A 17,680-nucleotide genomic window follows, 5' to 3' on the forward strand; every position below is an offset into this window, starting at 1 on the left:
CAGATGTGACTTGGTGATTTTAGAGACCTCCAAAGTGTTGTGCCATCAGGCAATTGGTCAGATGGTTACAACCTTATCATAGATCTTATTGTACATTTAAGCAATCAATCTTGCATATGTGAGTTCATTTATACATGTACAATGTTCTAAAAGTTACCGCTATCACCTACGCTGTAAGCAGGGTTTGAACCTGCGCGGGGAAACCCCATTGGATTTCAAGTCCAACGCCTTAACCACTCGGCCATCACAGCGTGTTTTTACACATTTTTTTTATATACAATTTCGGCCAACCAAGTTTGTTCAGCAGACAATATGTAGATGAGTACAATCTGTGAAATATCAGAGATCCGATGAATGGCCAAGATCCTAATTCTATTGAGTTATTCACTTCTGTCAGGGATTTAAATGATTTGGTCGGAAGCTGTGTCCTTTTCTTTGGTGTTGCGTTTGGATTGCTAGCTAGCAGAATGGATGAAAGTCTGCAAGCTTTTAGACTTTTATGGCTGTGAGTTGGTAGCAGATGTTGAAATCACTGAGTCCTAGAGCCTTTATGGATTGTGTCAATAACACTTAGAATACAAATATTTAAGTTGACATTATTCATTGTCAGACAAGCTTTTTAAGATTCCTCGCTGTGAGCAGGGTTTGAACCTGCGCGGGGAAACCCCATTGGATTTCAAGTCCAACGCCTTAACCACTCGGCCATCACAGCTTACTTTGCTGTCATTTTTGTATACACTTTCAACCAACTTATTACGGCCATAACTTTGAACTTTCATGGTCACACTGTGCAGGGCAGCGTACATGGAGCTCTCACTAAATATTGGCAGGTTTGTTTTAAATGGCCATCACAGCGTATTTTTGCTCAAATTTTGTATAAAAGTTTGGCCATCACAGCTCTTTAACTTTAACATTGTACAAAAACTTTGTACAGCCATAACCTGCAAGATTCGTGCTCACACTGTGCGGAGCCGTGAAGATGGAGCTCACAGATGCCATATAGGATTGGCCTGGACAACATCCTGTGAACGATTTTAATGAATTGGCTCACCAGTGTATTCCCAGAGCCTACATCTGCTGGGTCAACTGGATGGTTTATGACTTCAGCGACCAACTGACATGTTTGAATATTTTTATATTATTAAGCGACATACAGTGGAAGAGTATTTAGAGAGAGTAATAAGGCAGAAGTCAATGGCAATGGACATGGACATGGAGCTCTCACTAAATATTGGCAAGTTGGTTTTAAATGACAGCAGAACTTAAAAGGGACGTTCAACAGCAGAGAGATCGTTAAACACTCAGGTATAGTGAACGTCCTCACACAGAAAGTCATACAACAACTCACCATGTCACTTATCTTGGCGTTGCTTTTGGATTGTCTCAACTAGCAGAATGGGTGAACGTTTGCAAGCTTTTTGGCTTTTATGGCTGGGAGTTGGTAGCAGATGCTGAAAGCACTGAGTCCTAAACTGCATTGTCTTAACGACACACACGATTTAAAACTTTCATCGCTGTGAGCAGGGTTTGAACCTGCGCGGGGAAACCCCATTGGATTTCAAGTCCAACGCCTTAACCACTCGGCCATCACAGCTTATAGTTGCTCAATATTTGCATACAATTTCGGCCATCACAGCTCACTTTAAGTTTAACATTGTACAAAATGTTGCCAACTTATTACGGCCATAACCTGCAAGATTCATGCCATATAGGATTGGCCTGGACAACATGCCAACCTGATCTCAGCCCACATCTGCTGGGTCAACGGGATGGCCTATGACTTCAGTGACCAACTGACATATGTGAATATTTTTATTCTATTAAGCTACATACAGTGGAAAGTTATATAGAGAGTAATAAGTCAGACATCGCTGTGAGCAGGGTTTGAACCTGCGCGGGGAAACCCCATTGGATTTCAAGTCCAACGCCTTAACCACTCGGCCATCACAGCTTATCCTGCTTTTTTTATTGTATACAATTTCAGCCAACTTATTACAGCCATAACCTGCAACTTTCGGTGCGGAGCAATGGACATGATTCTGTTATTACTGTCACTTATTTATATTTGAGCAATGGCAAATTTTTTGATAGAATCAAAATGCTCATATTATAGAAATTGAACAATTGTATTACTGTGTAATAGTTTTGTGTACGAACTTCTTCCATTGGAAAGTTGGGCAAGTTTCCTGTCTTGTGCTGTGAGCAGGATTTGTGTGGGTAGTCAACATCAGAGCTGTAAAACAGTGACTTTACTCCATATCTACAGCCATCAAAGTCTTGAGTCAGGCTCATGTAAACCCCATGATAATAAGTGACTTAATAAGCGAGAATGGTTAAAGAAATCGTATTAAATAAGAAAATAAAGAAACCAAACATCCACTATTACAAAAAAGGATTACTAATACAGAGAAGAAATTATTCAGAAAAGTTTCCATATTTCTTTGCCCTTGAGGAAAGACAGTCCACATTACAAGTAAATGAAACCACTTGCCATTAATTACGCTTAGCAAATGAGATTATCCACAGCTGTCAGACCACACACACACACACACACACACACCGGACAGCAAGCGTGTGCTTCTCGCTTCCCCCCTGCCATGCCTAATTTCATTATTCTATTAAATAAGGTTCATTAACAGCGGCTGGATGGAAAAAACTTTGCTTCTAAGGTTTGATAAACACTAGCACTGTGGGATATGAAGCGATGAGAGCTTCCTGTTCTCATCTCGGCTCGGCTGTTTTGTCTTTTCTTGTCTAGTAAATTCTAGTCTGTTGGTTCCAGGTGACTGTTTTAATGTCAGCATTGGTTTTTGACCTTTCTGCTATAAGTAATTCCTTTGGTCAAAATGAGGGGAAAGCTTGTTATACATGTAGTTTATCTCGAGTGCATGATTGTTGGAAGTTGTAATGGTCCGGCTCAGAGTGACGTACAGCTGAGCTGATAGTAGTGAATTCTTTCCCACCAAAGACCTTTACTGGACTCATCAATGCTCGACAAGAATTAGCCACCTGTCAAAGGTTACGCCAAACTAATACTGGGCTGGATATCAACAGAGTAACCATTAACCTAACTGCCTCGCTGTAGCTGCTAGTTAGCTCAATTTGCCCAAATCGGGAGCTCAGAGTCACCAGAGGGTGCCGGTGCTTACAGCCTCCGACGTCGGCAGATGTCAGTCTGACAACAGGAAATGAGAGCGATTTACAGCAGCAACTCTGAATCCGGAGAGGAGCGTGAGGGCAAAGCATTATAAAGAGCAGGAATATTTCACATCTAACTTTAAATTGTGTTTTACGAGGCGTTGATGAGGCGATTGAGCTTGTCTTAGTTCAGTAAAAGAGAGGAACTAGATTCAGACGGTGTACGGTTGTATTTTTCTATTTCGTAAGGAAAATGGGTGCAAGAATATTTCCTTTCTTGACCTTTTGTGAGTTTGTTTTGTTTATTTATTAGACTAAAAAGGCGACAGCAAACTCACCTCTTGAGGAATAAAGTGGTATTACGAGACACAATAGGCTGGAGCTAGCTGGTTAGCATGCTAACTTCAGGAGACATCTTTGCAACACAGCACACAGACGTCTCAGACTTATGTTTGTTCATGTTTTGAATGTTTTAAACTAAAACTCTCACATACATACTGTATACTGTTGCAAGGACAACTTGACTGAATGATGCAGAAATGACACGCTGAACATTTTAATGAAAGTAATCTGAGTCGCTGTTTTTAAACCGTCAGACCTTCACATCAGCTGTGTTACAAAACAGCAGCTGCAATTCAATTTCTAAATTGCTTCACAAACCCACGAGTGAAGCTCTGTGATGTGTGAAGACTACAGGTAGATTAAACAAATCATTTGTCATGTTGCGACCTGGTTAACCTTCACTTAAACTGTAGTGAGTGTAAAGTCTAATACTGCAATCCACAAATGTGGTGTGAGTTAATGAAGTGTGTGTGTGAGTCTGAGAGTGAGAGATGAACGAAAAGGTGAAAGTGACAAAGCGTGGGAAGGTGCGAGGGTTTAGCCGATATAACGCAAAAGACAAACACAGTTATTATCTTTTTTCATCCCAGAATAAATGGCCCCATTAGCTGTGATGATGCAGGTCATTAAAACATCTCCAACCTCCACCTGCCGCTGCCTTCAGAAGCTCCAGACTCACATCATTACATCCACATCCCATCTCACAGCTCCCGCTCATATCAGCCCACCACTTAATGGCATCACACACCTAATATAACTGCAAGGTGCAAGGTTAATGTGCGATAGTTTAGTGTGCACTCTTCATTATTGTAATGACTTTTAGTTTGCATTGCGGTGCCCTCCTGAATCACCCGTCACCAAGGGGTAAAAATGGGCCAAACAGGCTGTAAAATTACCCAACAGGAAGTCAAAACATTCAGAAGGATCAAGCACATTTTATCTTGATGCAGATTTGGTATCATTTATGTGTTTATAGCTTTATGCTGCTTGTGATCTTGGTCAAATTTGGATTTAAAATATATTATATATTCATCCAAAAATGCTCCAGAATGAGTCTACATTGGTTGAAACAATTGGAGCCACTCTGCTGCTACCTACAGACAACTACAACCCTAACAACAAGTTATATAGCCTTAAAAAAGCTCATTATTTCCATGTTGATCCAGGCAGGCATTTATCTTTCTTAAACAGCATCAGATCATGTAATTGTGATAATATAAATGTCACTGCAGCTCATATATATCTGTGTTTATGTCTGTATGTGGAGTCTGAACTCCCCCCACAAACGCTGTGAAATGGTGGCGGGGCACCAGATAAATGGGGTCAGTGGTTCAGTGGAGAACAGAGATCAGCAGGTGATCTATTACAGTGTCGGAGCTGCGAGTGTTTCCCGAAGCCAAATCCCAAAAATTAAAATATGTGGACGATGTAGTGAGCTATTGAACAGTAGAAAGCAGCAGATCATGTACCTCATCGGACCACATCCAGAGGATTTTAAAAAGTCTGAATCTGAATCTCTGTTGAGAGAAGCACACGCACAGTTCTGATCAGGCAGCTGCCAATGTTACATTTACTCTAAATGATGTGAAAGAAAAGAAAAAGTATTAACGAGCCGGCAGCCTGAACTTCAGCATCACACCAGAAAAGGGGCGTAAATTAGAGCGTTCAGCCGGTTGTTGTGTTTCCATCACAGCCAGCCGGAGCCGATAAACACACGATGTTAACATCTCGTCACCACCAGGAGGAAACCAGTCCAGATTCCTCTCAGACAAATTAAACCTCTGACCAAAACTAAAAACAAATCGTAGCAATTTTCATGAAACAGCGCTCGATTTATGGGAAAGAAAAGATGGAAGGTGGGTAAAGATGAAAACCACCAGATCTTTAGAAACATGTGACAGAAGAGCAGATTTTTTGTATACCGAATTTAAAAACAGCTATCAGACTGACACACTTCAACCCACCCAGCAAATCTGATGAAGATCGATTGTGCTTGATTCAGAACCTGTGTGACCGGGTTAATAAGACAGAGCTCGAGCCCCTCGATGGTTCCTCGGTCCTTATCACCGGCACCTTTCAATTACCCGCCCGCCTCTGAGCCGCCCCTCTGTTTGTTTTCACTCCGTCCTGTTAGCGGCAACTCTAATGGCCCTCCCGGCCTCGATCACTACGTTAGCACTGTCGCCGTAAATGTGTTTACCTCGGTCCGTTTCATTACTGTGACGGCTGGGAGTGAATTTAAAACTATGCAGTGTGAGCTTTCAGAGTCGTGATGTAATCGGGCTCATTTCACAAACACAATGTGTCAGTGATGAGTTGCTTTTTAATCACAAGCGCACAAAGTCAAATAAATGATCTGTCTGTTTGTGATGTTGCATCATGCTGAGGAGGAAATGTGAATGAATTCATGTATTCATGTTTTTCAGAGCGGAGCAACATGTTATCAACCCTCATCAGTCCCATCAGACACTGGGACACCGGAGCGTCATCAGCTGAGGACGCAGACAATTCAAGTAAATGTCTTTACTGGATTTAAATATTCCATCTCCTGCCACAGTGACCAAAACACACCACACCGAGGGTTTTGCTGTATTACATTCGCCACATTTCATGTTGTAATTTTACACTCGAGACCTGGAAACACACCTAAACGTGTAACATGGGTCAAACTCACAAAATGCATTGTGATCCTAACAAAAAATCGAACTATTCCTTCATGTTACATCATTGTTTCGATCTAACAGGTACGAGCAGTTTGGAGACTCAGGATGACAAAAGCCAGCTGGACTGTGACCTGCTACTAAAGTATCATCCATCAACTTTTTGCACAAGTTTCCCCAAACACGGGCCGAGAGCTCTGAAGAGGAAGCAGCCGCTGTTGGATGGACTCTACCAAAGCCACTTGACCTGTAAGAGAGCGGCCTGGGCCGTGACTCAGAAGAACGCTCTGGTGCAGCTGAACGAGTTACGACCCGGTCTGCGATACGAGATCGTGTCAAAGACCGGCCCGCTGCACGCTCCGGTGTTTTCTGTCGGCGTGGAGGTGAACGGTTTCCACTTCGAGGGCCGAGGGCCGACAATAAAGCAGGCTAAGATGAGGGCTGCAGAGCTGGCTCTCCGGTCTTTCATCCAGTTCCCTAACGCCTCCCAGGCTCACGCCACCATGTCGACCTTCACCGGCACTCCTACAGATTTTACAGCAGATAGGCTGGACATCCCTGACACGTTCCTCAAAGAGTTTGAGCCAACCCTGCGTGAAAACTGCGATCTCTTCCACTGCAACGCAGCAAGGAACAAGGTTTTCTCCAGCGTTTACAACCACAGACGACTCCTCCGACTCACACTGGACTTCTCAACAAATCCAAAAAGACGAGCTCTCAGCACCTCACTTTTAGAGCACCTGAACCCAGTGGTGCTGCTCAACGAGCTGCGACCAGGACTCAGGTACATGTGCCTGACGGAGAGAGTTTACGGCCGGCCGGTGAGGAGTTTTGTCATGGTGGTTCGGGTGGAGGGGAGGGTGTTTGAAGGGTGTGGTCACAGTAAGAGGCTGGCCAAGGCTCAGGCAGCAGCAGCCGCCCTGCAGGCCATCTACAACATCAGTCTGGGACCGGAGAGGAAGGTCGTCAGCCTCCAGGGCAGCAGAGCCAAAAATCAGCTACCTCAGGTGAGTCAGTGAGTCTCCTGGTTTCCTCTCACCTGTAGTTCTCATCCATCTAGATTGATTTGGTGTGAGTGGCTGAGCTTTGGCACTATCGGCCATAAAGGTGTCTGCCTTCTCTCCAATATAATGGATCTAGATGGCTTTCAGCTTGTGGTGCTCGAAGTGCCAAAAAAATATATTGCAGCGATGTCGCTTTCCAGAAATCATGACACGGTCACTCAAGATGATCCACAGAGCTTGTTGTGAGCAGTGTCATAGAGGATCTATTTCCTTTCTGTATTACCGCGAAGAAGAAAGTGTTTTTGTAGCAACTTTACATTTGTTTCAAGTTTATTTTTCCATTTCTCTCTCGTCACAACTCTGTGCTCATGCTCTGGTTAGGTTCAGGCACAACAACCACCTGGTTAGGGTTAGAAAAACATCATGGTTTGGCTCAGAATACCTGTTGTGGTCGGCACGATTATGGATGGAGATGGTCCGACTTCCTGTGAAAAATGTCTGGTGATGTTTGGCTGGAAATGTCCTTAAAAATATCCAGTGGAGTGACTTGAACAGCTTCTGACCCCCTTAAAATATATATTTCTTCAAAGCATTCAAATAATTTAGTATTCCAACAAAACTTATACAGAAAAACCTTATTAGCTTCAAAACTTCTTGCAGAGGTTTTGTTATTTTACACATAAACTGCCACATGACCCGTCTGTATAAAAATGTCTGCTCAGCATTTATTACGTAGCATGGAGACTGCGTTGCCCTTCACATGTTACAGATATATTTCCCTCACTTGCAGACATCAGTTCAGCTTCGAGCAGCGACTCTGAATTCGGACCTCATCCCCGCAGCTCTCACCACCTCCTCTAAATGGTTTGGATAAATGGGTCCGAGGTGCGCCGTATGCAACCAAATGGACTGAGCCGCACATCAGCGCGGCCATCGTGTCCTGAGGCCCGAGAGCCGGCTGGTGTCCTGTACGCTCGTCTGCAGCATCTAAACAACTTCATTACGTCCGGGGGCCTCCGAGAATTGTCCTCCGCCTTTTCTCCTGTCGCGCTTTATGAATACAAGAACATTTGTCTCCGGAGATCGGCTGAGCATCCGCCGTCGTCCAAATATGCACAGGAATATGGAGGCTTTAGAGAGACATGTAGACGCTTTATTAAACCCTGGGGCATACGATAGATAAGAGGATGCAAAGGTAACATTTTGGATGAGAAAATATGATTTTGATGCGCCAAGTTTGAACAAAAGGGTGATTCTACCTGCTTTAGGCTGATGCACCAAAACTTAGCAGTTTGCAGGAGCTTCCTCCTCTTTGTCTCAGTTTTTTTTTTACATCCTCCCCAACTGCTCATTTAGCATCATCTGCCCTGCGATATGAAGTGTCTGTCAGGCGGCGTGACGCATTAATGAACATTATTACAGCACATTAGGGATGAAGGAGGGGCGGCAGCAGACCAAGGAGACTGAGGTGGAGCGAGAAGGCGGTGTGAAGAGCATAATAATCCCACAGATAATTGTTTAACACACTCATTACGCACGACCTTGTGCCACTGTCATCCTGAAAACGGTGAGCGAAAGAGTTTGACTCAACATCTGAGCCAACAAAACGAGACATTTGAGACGCAGACAGTTGCAGACACGGAGGTCGTGTCCATGTCTGGGATTCAATGACCAGAAGAGTTTTAATTCTACACATATATTACACGTGTTGGGTTTGTTGAAGCTGACTCTGAACACACGATACACATGATATCTGATATCCAGTCTCCAGAATATATGTTGGCAGTGTTTGTTTCTGCAAGACACGGATGTGTTGCAACGCTGTGGTTAGGTTTAGGGTCATACGCCACTCGGTTGGGGTTAGGAGAAGATCACGTCTACGCTTACAACACCTGGTTCTGTCAAGTGTTTAATTTGGCAGCTGTTTTAGATTTAGTCTTAGTCTTCAGACAAGAGGCGTGTTAGTTTTAGTCACGTTTTACTCTTTTTTATCCTAGTTTCAGTCGAGTTTTAGTCCACGAAAACTCAAACTGCTTTAGTTTAAGTCGATGAAGTGTCTCATCTGTCCGGCCAAAACGTTTACTAGTCCCAGAGACGTCATAATCAAAGGACTTTGTTTCTGTCGCCACAAACACGGCTGGAAAATGTCCCAACGTCACCTGATTGAGGACGCAGCCGGCATCTTCATTAATACGATGCCATCACCCCGACTGTGCTCCAGCCATGAACCTACAGGCCACATAAACACTCCCACATGTAATTAAAGCTGCATAAAACATGACAAATCATTTTCATGTTTGTTTTCTGACAGATGACAGAGTTTAAACAATCAGCGGAGGTCCGGTTCATCCATCACATTTATCAAACGTGATTTGTTTGCAGCTACTCCTGGACTCACTGTCAAACATTTCATCCTCTCCTCCAGACTGAAGAAAGAAGAACTATTTTCTCTCTTCTCACAGAACATTTAGCCCGGCTGATATTTATCTGATCTTGTCAGAAGCGTCACTGGTTTTTCCAAACCGTTGTTTGTTTTGCTGCTTTGTTTGGCATTTGGCTGAACTTTGCCACACACACACCAACTTTTTCCTGATGTCTACCCAAAGAGAGACAGTCCTCTAAAAAATATAATGAGACATATTTTTTGGACGAGTAGCTCTGCACCACCTCTTCCTCCGCAGAGTCTGGAGTGAGGAAACATCTCGGACATCGTTGACAGACTGTCAGAGATTTTTTGGCGACTGGCGACTCACGATGCCAGAAGATGTCACAGCTGTCGGTGCATCGCTGCAGAGTCTGTGTTTGGTGGCTGTTGTCTGTCTGAGGAAAATAAGACAGCAGAAGTCACAGCGTCCTCATTATCCTCCTTAAATATCTTTAACACAGTGTATCATCCGGGTTCTCCTGCCAGCGTTTAATAATCAGTAGTATTATTGACTGTATAGAGTTTATAGAGGAAGTGATCGTCTCTGCTTTGTTGAACCTAAAGAACGTTTATTTACAGTTTTCACACTTTTATATGAAAGTTTAAATATGGTCATTATCTTGTTTACATTTTATGATATGACTTGTTTTGCTTTGTGTTTCCTCAAAATGCACTGACATTTTCTTTACACGTAAAGTTTAAAAGTCTCTGATTCCTCTGATGATTATAAATAACCTGTAACAGCAAACGGGACCATCAGCGAAAAGACTGTTTTATATAGTTGTTATTAACGCCTGTGCTCGGGTCCGATCACATGTATCACATATCAAATCACATATAAATACCCCATCGGTCTCTCTGTCACTCACTTCCAAAACAAATGCTGCCGGCTCGCTCTAGCAAAGATCTTTACAACAGCCGCTGGTGTTGTACAGCTTTTGTGAGAAGGGGGCGCTAGAATCAACAAAAACTGAAAGTTCCTCGTAGTCACTTTAATGTATGTTTGTTACGTATGTATGTTACGTATGTTACACCCCCAGTGAGGAAAGCCGAACCCAAAACACCTGAAACAGACGCAAGTGTAAATAAATATCTGTGTGACTTTATAAGTGGACCTGCTCAGTTTCTATTGTTTCTTCTTCTGCAGTTCTTCGCAGAGTCGATCTTCCACCTGGTGAGAGAGAAATACGTGGAGCTGACAGACGGTTGTTTCTCTACCTCGCACGCCCGTCACAAGGTGCTGGCAGGGATCGTAATGACCCGAGGTGAGCGGTGGAGACACGGCGAGATTCATCCCACCGTCACTGTCTGCTGCAGCTGAACATCTCAGATGATATAGATGCTACACTGTCAACACAGATTTAAATCAAATGTTTAATTTATGTGAACTAATGTTGAGTAAAGTCTACTAATGTAAACTAAATGTGTCAACTTTTAATTTTGTATCTGAGTTTGTACAAATGAAGATCTTTCTCTTCTCTTTAACATTTCTTCAACAAAACTGCGTAGTGCCCCTTTAAAGCGTTCAGTGCAGAAGCATCTCACACCCTCTTATCATAAAATAAGAAAATCGCTGCAGCTCACAGAAGTTACCTGAGTTACCTCAGATCACCCAGAGCATCCGGAGGGGAAACAGTCGTCCCCTCCTGTGAATCTTTGATGAGGCCACATTGCGTTACAGCAGCCTGTTTGTTGAGGACTGGAGCGATTGTTCACTCATCGACACACTTACACCGTTCACTTCTCAGACGCATACACTTTTCATCAGCTCGTCTCAGCCGGTTAACGTCCTGGTTGTGACGGGACGCCGAGGCGGAGGAGAGTGAAGGGAGATGTCTTGTTTTCCTGTTCTGAGAGTCGAACCAGGCGTCTCGTCTGAACTGCGTCGTGTCGAACGTCTTGTTCCATCAGAGAATCAGTTGTTTGAGATACTTGTTCTCATTTGTCTTCTCTCGCATCCTCTTTCTCCAGGATTTGACCTCAGATCAGCCCAGGTTGTGTCTCTGGCCACAGGGACTAAGTGTCTGGACTCCGACAGCGTGAGCGACCGCGGCGGTACGCTCAGCGACTGCCACGCCGAAGTCGTCAACCGGAGGGCGCTGGTTCGATTCCTGTACGCTCAGCTGGAGCTGCTGCTCAGGTACGATCCTGAAACATTTAGCCTGGTTTGTTTCTTTTGTTTCTGTCTCACGTTGGACTTTCCATCTTCTCTCCTCTCTGAAGTAAGTCAGCAGACTGTGAGGAACGATCCATCTTCGTACCAAATAAAGGCGGCGGCAGTGGCGGCGTCTTCCGACTGCGAGACGGCGTCCTCTTCCACATGTACGTCAGCTCGTCGCCGTGCGGAGACGCTCGACTCAACTGCCCGTACGAGACCACGGCTGCATGTGAGAGACGACGCCGACGACACTGACGCTTTGTCGTTTGTGTCTTTATAATGTTTACATTAAAGAATGAACTAGAATAATAAACAGAATGCAAATAAATAAGATTGTTATTACAGACGTTGATGTGTGTCGCAGAGATATCTACTGTAATTAGCATGCTGACCAGCTAGCCCCAGTCCGGACTACTAATAATGGCTAATTGAGGTGTTAGCAGCAGTTAGCGGTTATACGCTGCCCCCTGTTTGTTTGTTTGGAGTTACAGAGGTGGACAATTGAACATATTGCACCTTTAAATATGCAAATCTTATTAAGTATGAGCTAATTTGCAGTTCCAGAGCAGGAATCTGAACTAAATGTGTATTTTGTACATTTTCCTTCCACCAGTCTGAAACAAAGACACGTTACAGTGATGTATGATAAATATCTGAAAGCCGACTGTCTCATTGTTCTGCAACTTCTCCTCCTCTGTTCTTCGCTGCTGAACAAACTCTAACAGTTTCATTCATTTTTAAAGCTAAAATCCTCCACAAAGCACTTTAGTTCAGTGAAAGCATGAATTAGTAAACACCAGAACGTCTGGCTTCATCAATCAGCTCAGTCTGTGTTTCCTCTTCTTTATTGTGACTGAATTAAATGCTGACGCTGCCATTTTACAACAAAACACAACAGTTACTCAACAATTACACTCGGATGACTCCATCCTCCATTGTGCAGCTATTTAACAACATATACAATCATGTTTTCTGAAGCCATCTTTCATTGTGGACAAACTGTTTAATGATGAGATGCACAGGGGCCCAAAAAAGACTTTTTTTCTGTACGCCTACATTGTGAAAGAAGCGTCTGTGTCATAACTCACGTTGTATTGATCCATTCAGTCTAAAAACATCTGGAAAGTCAACAAGATTAGATTATTTTATTTCTATTCAAGGTAGCCAGACTGTAGGTTTCATCGAACTGTTGAAATATTTCAATCTGGACCAAAGTGCTGCCGCTGAAAACAAAATGTGACAAGAGCATTTCAACACCCTGTGAGATGTAAGTCTTTTTCTTCTTCTTCTCTTTGTGTCAGATCCCAGCAGGAGGTTTCACTGTCACCTCAGGGTGAAGGTGGACGGAGGCGAGGGGACGCTGCCCATCACAGCACGAAGAGCCAATCAGAATTGGGACGGTGCGGCGCCGGGCAAACCTGTCGTCACCATGTCCTGCACCGACAAGATGGCAAAGTGAGTTTCTAATCTAATCGTACTTTTTTTATTTTCAGTTTATTCTAAGTCGGGTCTTGTTTGATTGATAGAAAACTGTTCGTTGTATCAAAGTTTACAGATGATTTTTTAGCGTCAACACTTTTCATGCATGTGAGATATTATCAGACAGAAACCTTTAATTTTATCTCTAAATAAAGTGTTTTACAGGCCGTAAAACAAACAACAGGCCTTTTTTTTATGGGAATCATCGGTAACCCTTCAATGAAATAACTTAAAAACAAGCAGGTTCAGTCCACCTCTCTGTTCTCTTTATCTTCTTCATTTCTTCTCAGTGGATGTAAACACAGAAGTTAAAGTCTCTCACCCAGTCGGTCTCTATCAGGAGGCTGCAGCCTGTTCTCATATCATGATCTCTCAGTAACAGCTTGCTGCAGTCTAGACAGTCAAACGCCGGTAAACCTTAATGGGCCCAGAGTGAAAATCTCCTCGCTGAAAAGCTGTCAAACTCGGCTCGGATTTAAAACTCGTTTGTCTCGACAGGTGGAGCGTTGTGGGCCTCCAGGGGGCGCTCCTGTCTCACCTGGTGGAGCCGGTTTACCTGCACAGCCTGACGGTGGGGACGCTCAGCCACACGGGTCACCTGAGCAGAGCCATGGCACGCCGCCTCGCGCCCGTCAAGCACCTGCCCTTTCCGTACCGACGGCAGCAGCTGCTGCTCGGCTGTAGGTCCAAACGCAGCGCTCAATATCCTGTTTAACACCTAAAATCTACACGTGCATGCTGAAGGAAGTCAGGTGAAGGTCATTTCTGGAGCTTCACAGCAAAACAGATTTGCAGCACTGCAACATAAAATGGCTCCATACAGCTCGTCCGGCGTAATCCAAGTCTCCAGAAGCCCAGAGGTCCAGAAGTGGATTTGAGAAGACTTTATTCACACTTAAACATTTTAAATCAAGAGTCCAGCTGCTTCAGTTGTTTAGGAGAACACTGCGATGCGGTTTTGCTGTGAAGCTCCAGAAATGTTTTGTGGACTACGAGACTTCATCTGCACGGAGGGAGGAGATGATGACTGAGATTTCATTATTTGTGGGGAAATGTTCCTTTAATCCTCCCTAATCCAGTTCAAGACAGTTTATCTGCTCGAGTTTGTCAGCACCAACCTGTGACTTAACGTCTGGACACTGGTTTCCTGTCTGTGTCCACAGGTCTGAGCAGCAGCGAGGTCCGGCCTGCGGGAAAGGCGCCGAACGTCAGCTTGAACTGGAGCTGCGGTGACGGCGGCCTGGAGGAGATCAGCACCTCCACAGGGAGGAGGAAGGAGTCAGAGACGCCGTCACGGCTCTGCAGACGCTCCACCTTCACCCGCTGGCTGAGGCTGCAGCAGCAGGTGGGTCGGAGGCGAACGCTGAAGCTCGTCAGTGGACTCAGACAGGAGGAGGTGGTTTATTATTGAAGCATCAGCATTCAGGATTTACTTATTTAATGTACCAACGACTTTATTATCACAGAAGCACAATCCGTCTCTCTTAAAGACACCGAACTGTCTCTGACCTCCGTCTCAAACAAAAAAACACCACATTATAAGGATGGTTTTAAAAGCAGGGTTTAATTTCCACTGTGAATTAAAATATGTATGTCGAGAGCGTTGTGCTCGACCAAATGGTCCCGGGCTTAAAATTTGATGACGGCAGACAGAGTCGTAATTATTTACAAAAGCAACTGGACTCGATGAGGGAAGAGTTGCTTTAAATATCACACGGAAGAGAAGAAGAAAAGACCCGACAGAGCTACAAAGACCGAACGAGAGGCAGAGAAACGATGAGTTTGATAATTACACAGGATTTTAAAGACTCGAGAAAGAATTAAATGAAGCGAGGGGGAAGAAGAAAGACGGACGACGAATCAAAGACAAGAAAGAGACGGAGAGAAAAAAGGAACCAAAAGCTTCTTCATGTTAAAAACACAGATCCACCGGAGATCAACGTTTGGAGATCAGCTTTTTAAGCTTTGTGTTGGATTTACTGCTGCAACATCCAACACAACGAGAATCAAGCAAACACATTAAATATCTTCTGAGTGTTTTTCTCCAACATTAAATATTCATAACAAAAAAACATCCTCAGGTCTAATTTATCTGCAGTTTCACACTGAGATGGGACAAAACTAAGTACAGATACTTCAATCAGTTCAACTATCTTTGTGGTGCGTTCAGGAACAGCTGGGACAAATCCTACTGACTCTACCTTTAACTTTAACAGTCTTTGAATTATATTAATATGACGTGAGCTTCAGTTAGCTTTGACCACAAATGTCCTTCAGAGGGAGACTTTTTACTCTGATACTCTGAGTACATGTCAGAGCCTGTAATCTATTACTTTTACTGGAGTCTTTTTTTACAGGAGTATCTTCTTCTACTGGAGGAGAGGATGTGAGGACTTTGCCACCTCAGCTGTGACCAATAACATTATCAGAAATGTAGATATGTCAGTTCCAGGTCCCGTCTGATCATCGAGCAGCTTTACAGGGAAACATTGTTTTATTTCATAGTCTGCTGTGTAAAAAAGTCATAGTCGTGGGTCAGGTGTCGTGAGGACGCAGAATAAAACACTAGATGATGACAGATGCTATTTTAATGTGTATTATGGTTGATAGTAAATCATGCGTCTGTGTTTATTCCTCAGTTGAACGGGACGGAAGCCGCTCTGGGGACATATTCTGGTTCCAAGATGGCCGCCGGACGCTACCAAAGGGCGATGCAGCAGTTTGTGGGCGCTCTGCAGGGCGGAGGACTGGGAACCTGGCTCAGAAAACCTCCAGAACTGGGTCACTTTAACATCAGTGTGTGTTAAAGACTGAATACAAGAAGATCAGAGTGAAGATTTTGTGTTTTTCTTTGCGAGTACGTGGATAAAAAGGTTGTGACGGGAGGTGGAGAAGAAAGTTTGGAGATTCACCTTCATTTATCTTTTATGAGAGAGATTAACTGACGGAGACACACGAGTAAATAATCCTTTATGCAAGTGAGCACAACGCATACAGACCATAAAAATTACATTTAAGCAGAAGCAGGATTAGATTTCTTGGTGTGTAGCGTTCGCTTACGTCGTCTAAAGGCGGTTAAATTCAGCTGTGGAAGCTAATGCTAGCTTGTCAGGCTAGCTTCAACCTTAACAACCACATTACTGAAACCACTTAGCTAACTCGCTAGCTCACTGGAAGTAAGTTTAACTAAGCAAGATACAGTGTTTGAGTGAAATTTGACTTGTTCGGCTTATTCATTAAAGGAACAGTTCACCTGAAAATAAAAATGTAGGGGTTAACCTCTTACCTCTAAGCCGAAGGAAAGTCAGGTGAAGCTAAACAAGGACACACTCTTAATGTGATATATTAATGTCGCGTATTAAAGACCTGTTTCTGTCACTTAGGAGGACTTTGCATCGACTTATATCGATCCCTTGGTTACTTTTACAACCACTACATGCAGAACATCCCGACTTCTTCTCTAAACTCGACCAAAAACCCACTTTTAGCCCTAAATTTGAAGGTTTACCTTGAAGGGACCAGCTGTGAGTGAGTGAGAAGATTTATATCCCTCATAATGTGATTAACACAACTTACCTGACGACTTGAAGCAAACTCAGATTTATTACAACGACGGAGCAGAAAGTCATATTTTTAATTTTATTCTTACATAGTTTGTTTTGTTTAGATAATCTGTGTTGTTGTCTCAATAATCTGATGTGACTGTTCACCTCACCTGTTCACCTCACCTGTTCAGCTCTGACCATGTTTTCCACCCTCAGGAGTTGAAGCACGCTGCCACCTAGTGGGACATAATGTGCATTACAAGCTTTTTCACTGAAGAGAGAAAAGTTTTGTTGTTTTCTTTATTTATCCTTCAGATTTGACCTTTTATCTCTCTAAATAAGTAACTACAAATATTCCAAAGGCTTTTATTTTCCATAAAATCCTGTTATTAATATATTATTTATTGTTGCTTTGTGATTATTTATAGAAAAGCTTTCTGAGGTGAGGAATGTAAAAGAGGACTTTAACTGAAGGCGACAGGTTCGAATGCGATGTAAACTTTTATTATAACGTGTGCAGAGTGGATGTAGTCTATATTGGTCATGACTATTTTTATCACTGGGAATAAATTATCTTATTTGTGCTAATTTTTGTGTCTCCTGTCGATCGAACACTCTTCCAGGTGTGTGAAACCTTTAATGTGCACAAAGTATAAATACTATATATGATAGTAACTCCAGTTGTAGATCAGTGGAGGTTGGTGGATGTTCGCTTGTGTCCAGTATTTAGATGTATAACTGCTACAACATGAGCGACAGCAAGCAGAGATGATGAACCCTGATGATCTCCTTCCAGCCAGCTGCCACCTTATTTAGGTTTTTGTCCTAAAAGAAGACGGTGTTGTTTAGATAACTCGTCATTTTAACTTTATGAATCAACTGCTTCCTCGTCCACGTCACACTTTGAACGCCAGTGACAGGAATGAAAA

The 17,680-nt window shown here is 43.3% G+C and overlaps 1 protein-coding gene across 8 annotated transcripts in view; it reads left to right on the forward strand.

Annotated features, from left to right (window-relative positions):
- Positions 1-17,339, forward strand: part of LOC311266436 (double-stranded RNA-specific editase B2-like) — a 39,562-nt gene extending 22,223 nt beyond the window's left edge. For all 8 annotated transcript variants that reach the window (XM_084368805.1, XM_084368798.1, XM_084368801.1 and 5 more), the window contains 9 exons: positions 5,907-5,993; positions 6,225-7,147; positions 10,717-10,834; positions 11,541-11,709; positions 11,793-11,956; positions 13,029-13,182; positions 13,705-13,886; positions 14,370-14,551; positions 15,846-17,339. In XM_084368805.1, coding sequence (XP_084224931.1) covers positions 5,918-5,993; positions 6,225-7,147; positions 10,717-10,834; positions 11,541-11,709; positions 11,793-11,956; positions 13,029-13,182; positions 13,705-13,886; positions 14,370-14,551; positions 15,846-16,013 — 2,136 coding nt within the window. In that variant the 5' untranslated portion in view covers positions 5,907-5,917 and the 3' untranslated portion in view covers positions 16,014-17,339. The remainder of the gene's footprint in view (positions 1-5,906; positions 5,994-6,224; positions 7,148-10,716; positions 10,835-11,540; positions 11,710-11,792; positions 11,957-13,028; positions 13,183-13,704; positions 13,887-14,369; positions 14,552-15,845) is intronic.
- Positions 17,340-17,680: the final 341 nt, after the last annotated feature.

The sequence above is a fragment of the Pagrus pagrus genome, assembly GCF_965226575.1.
Source record: "Pagrus pagrus genome assembly, chromosome: 12".
Lineage (NCBI taxonomy): Eukaryota > Metazoa > Chordata > Actinopteri > Spariformes > Sparidae > Pagrus > Pagrus pagrus.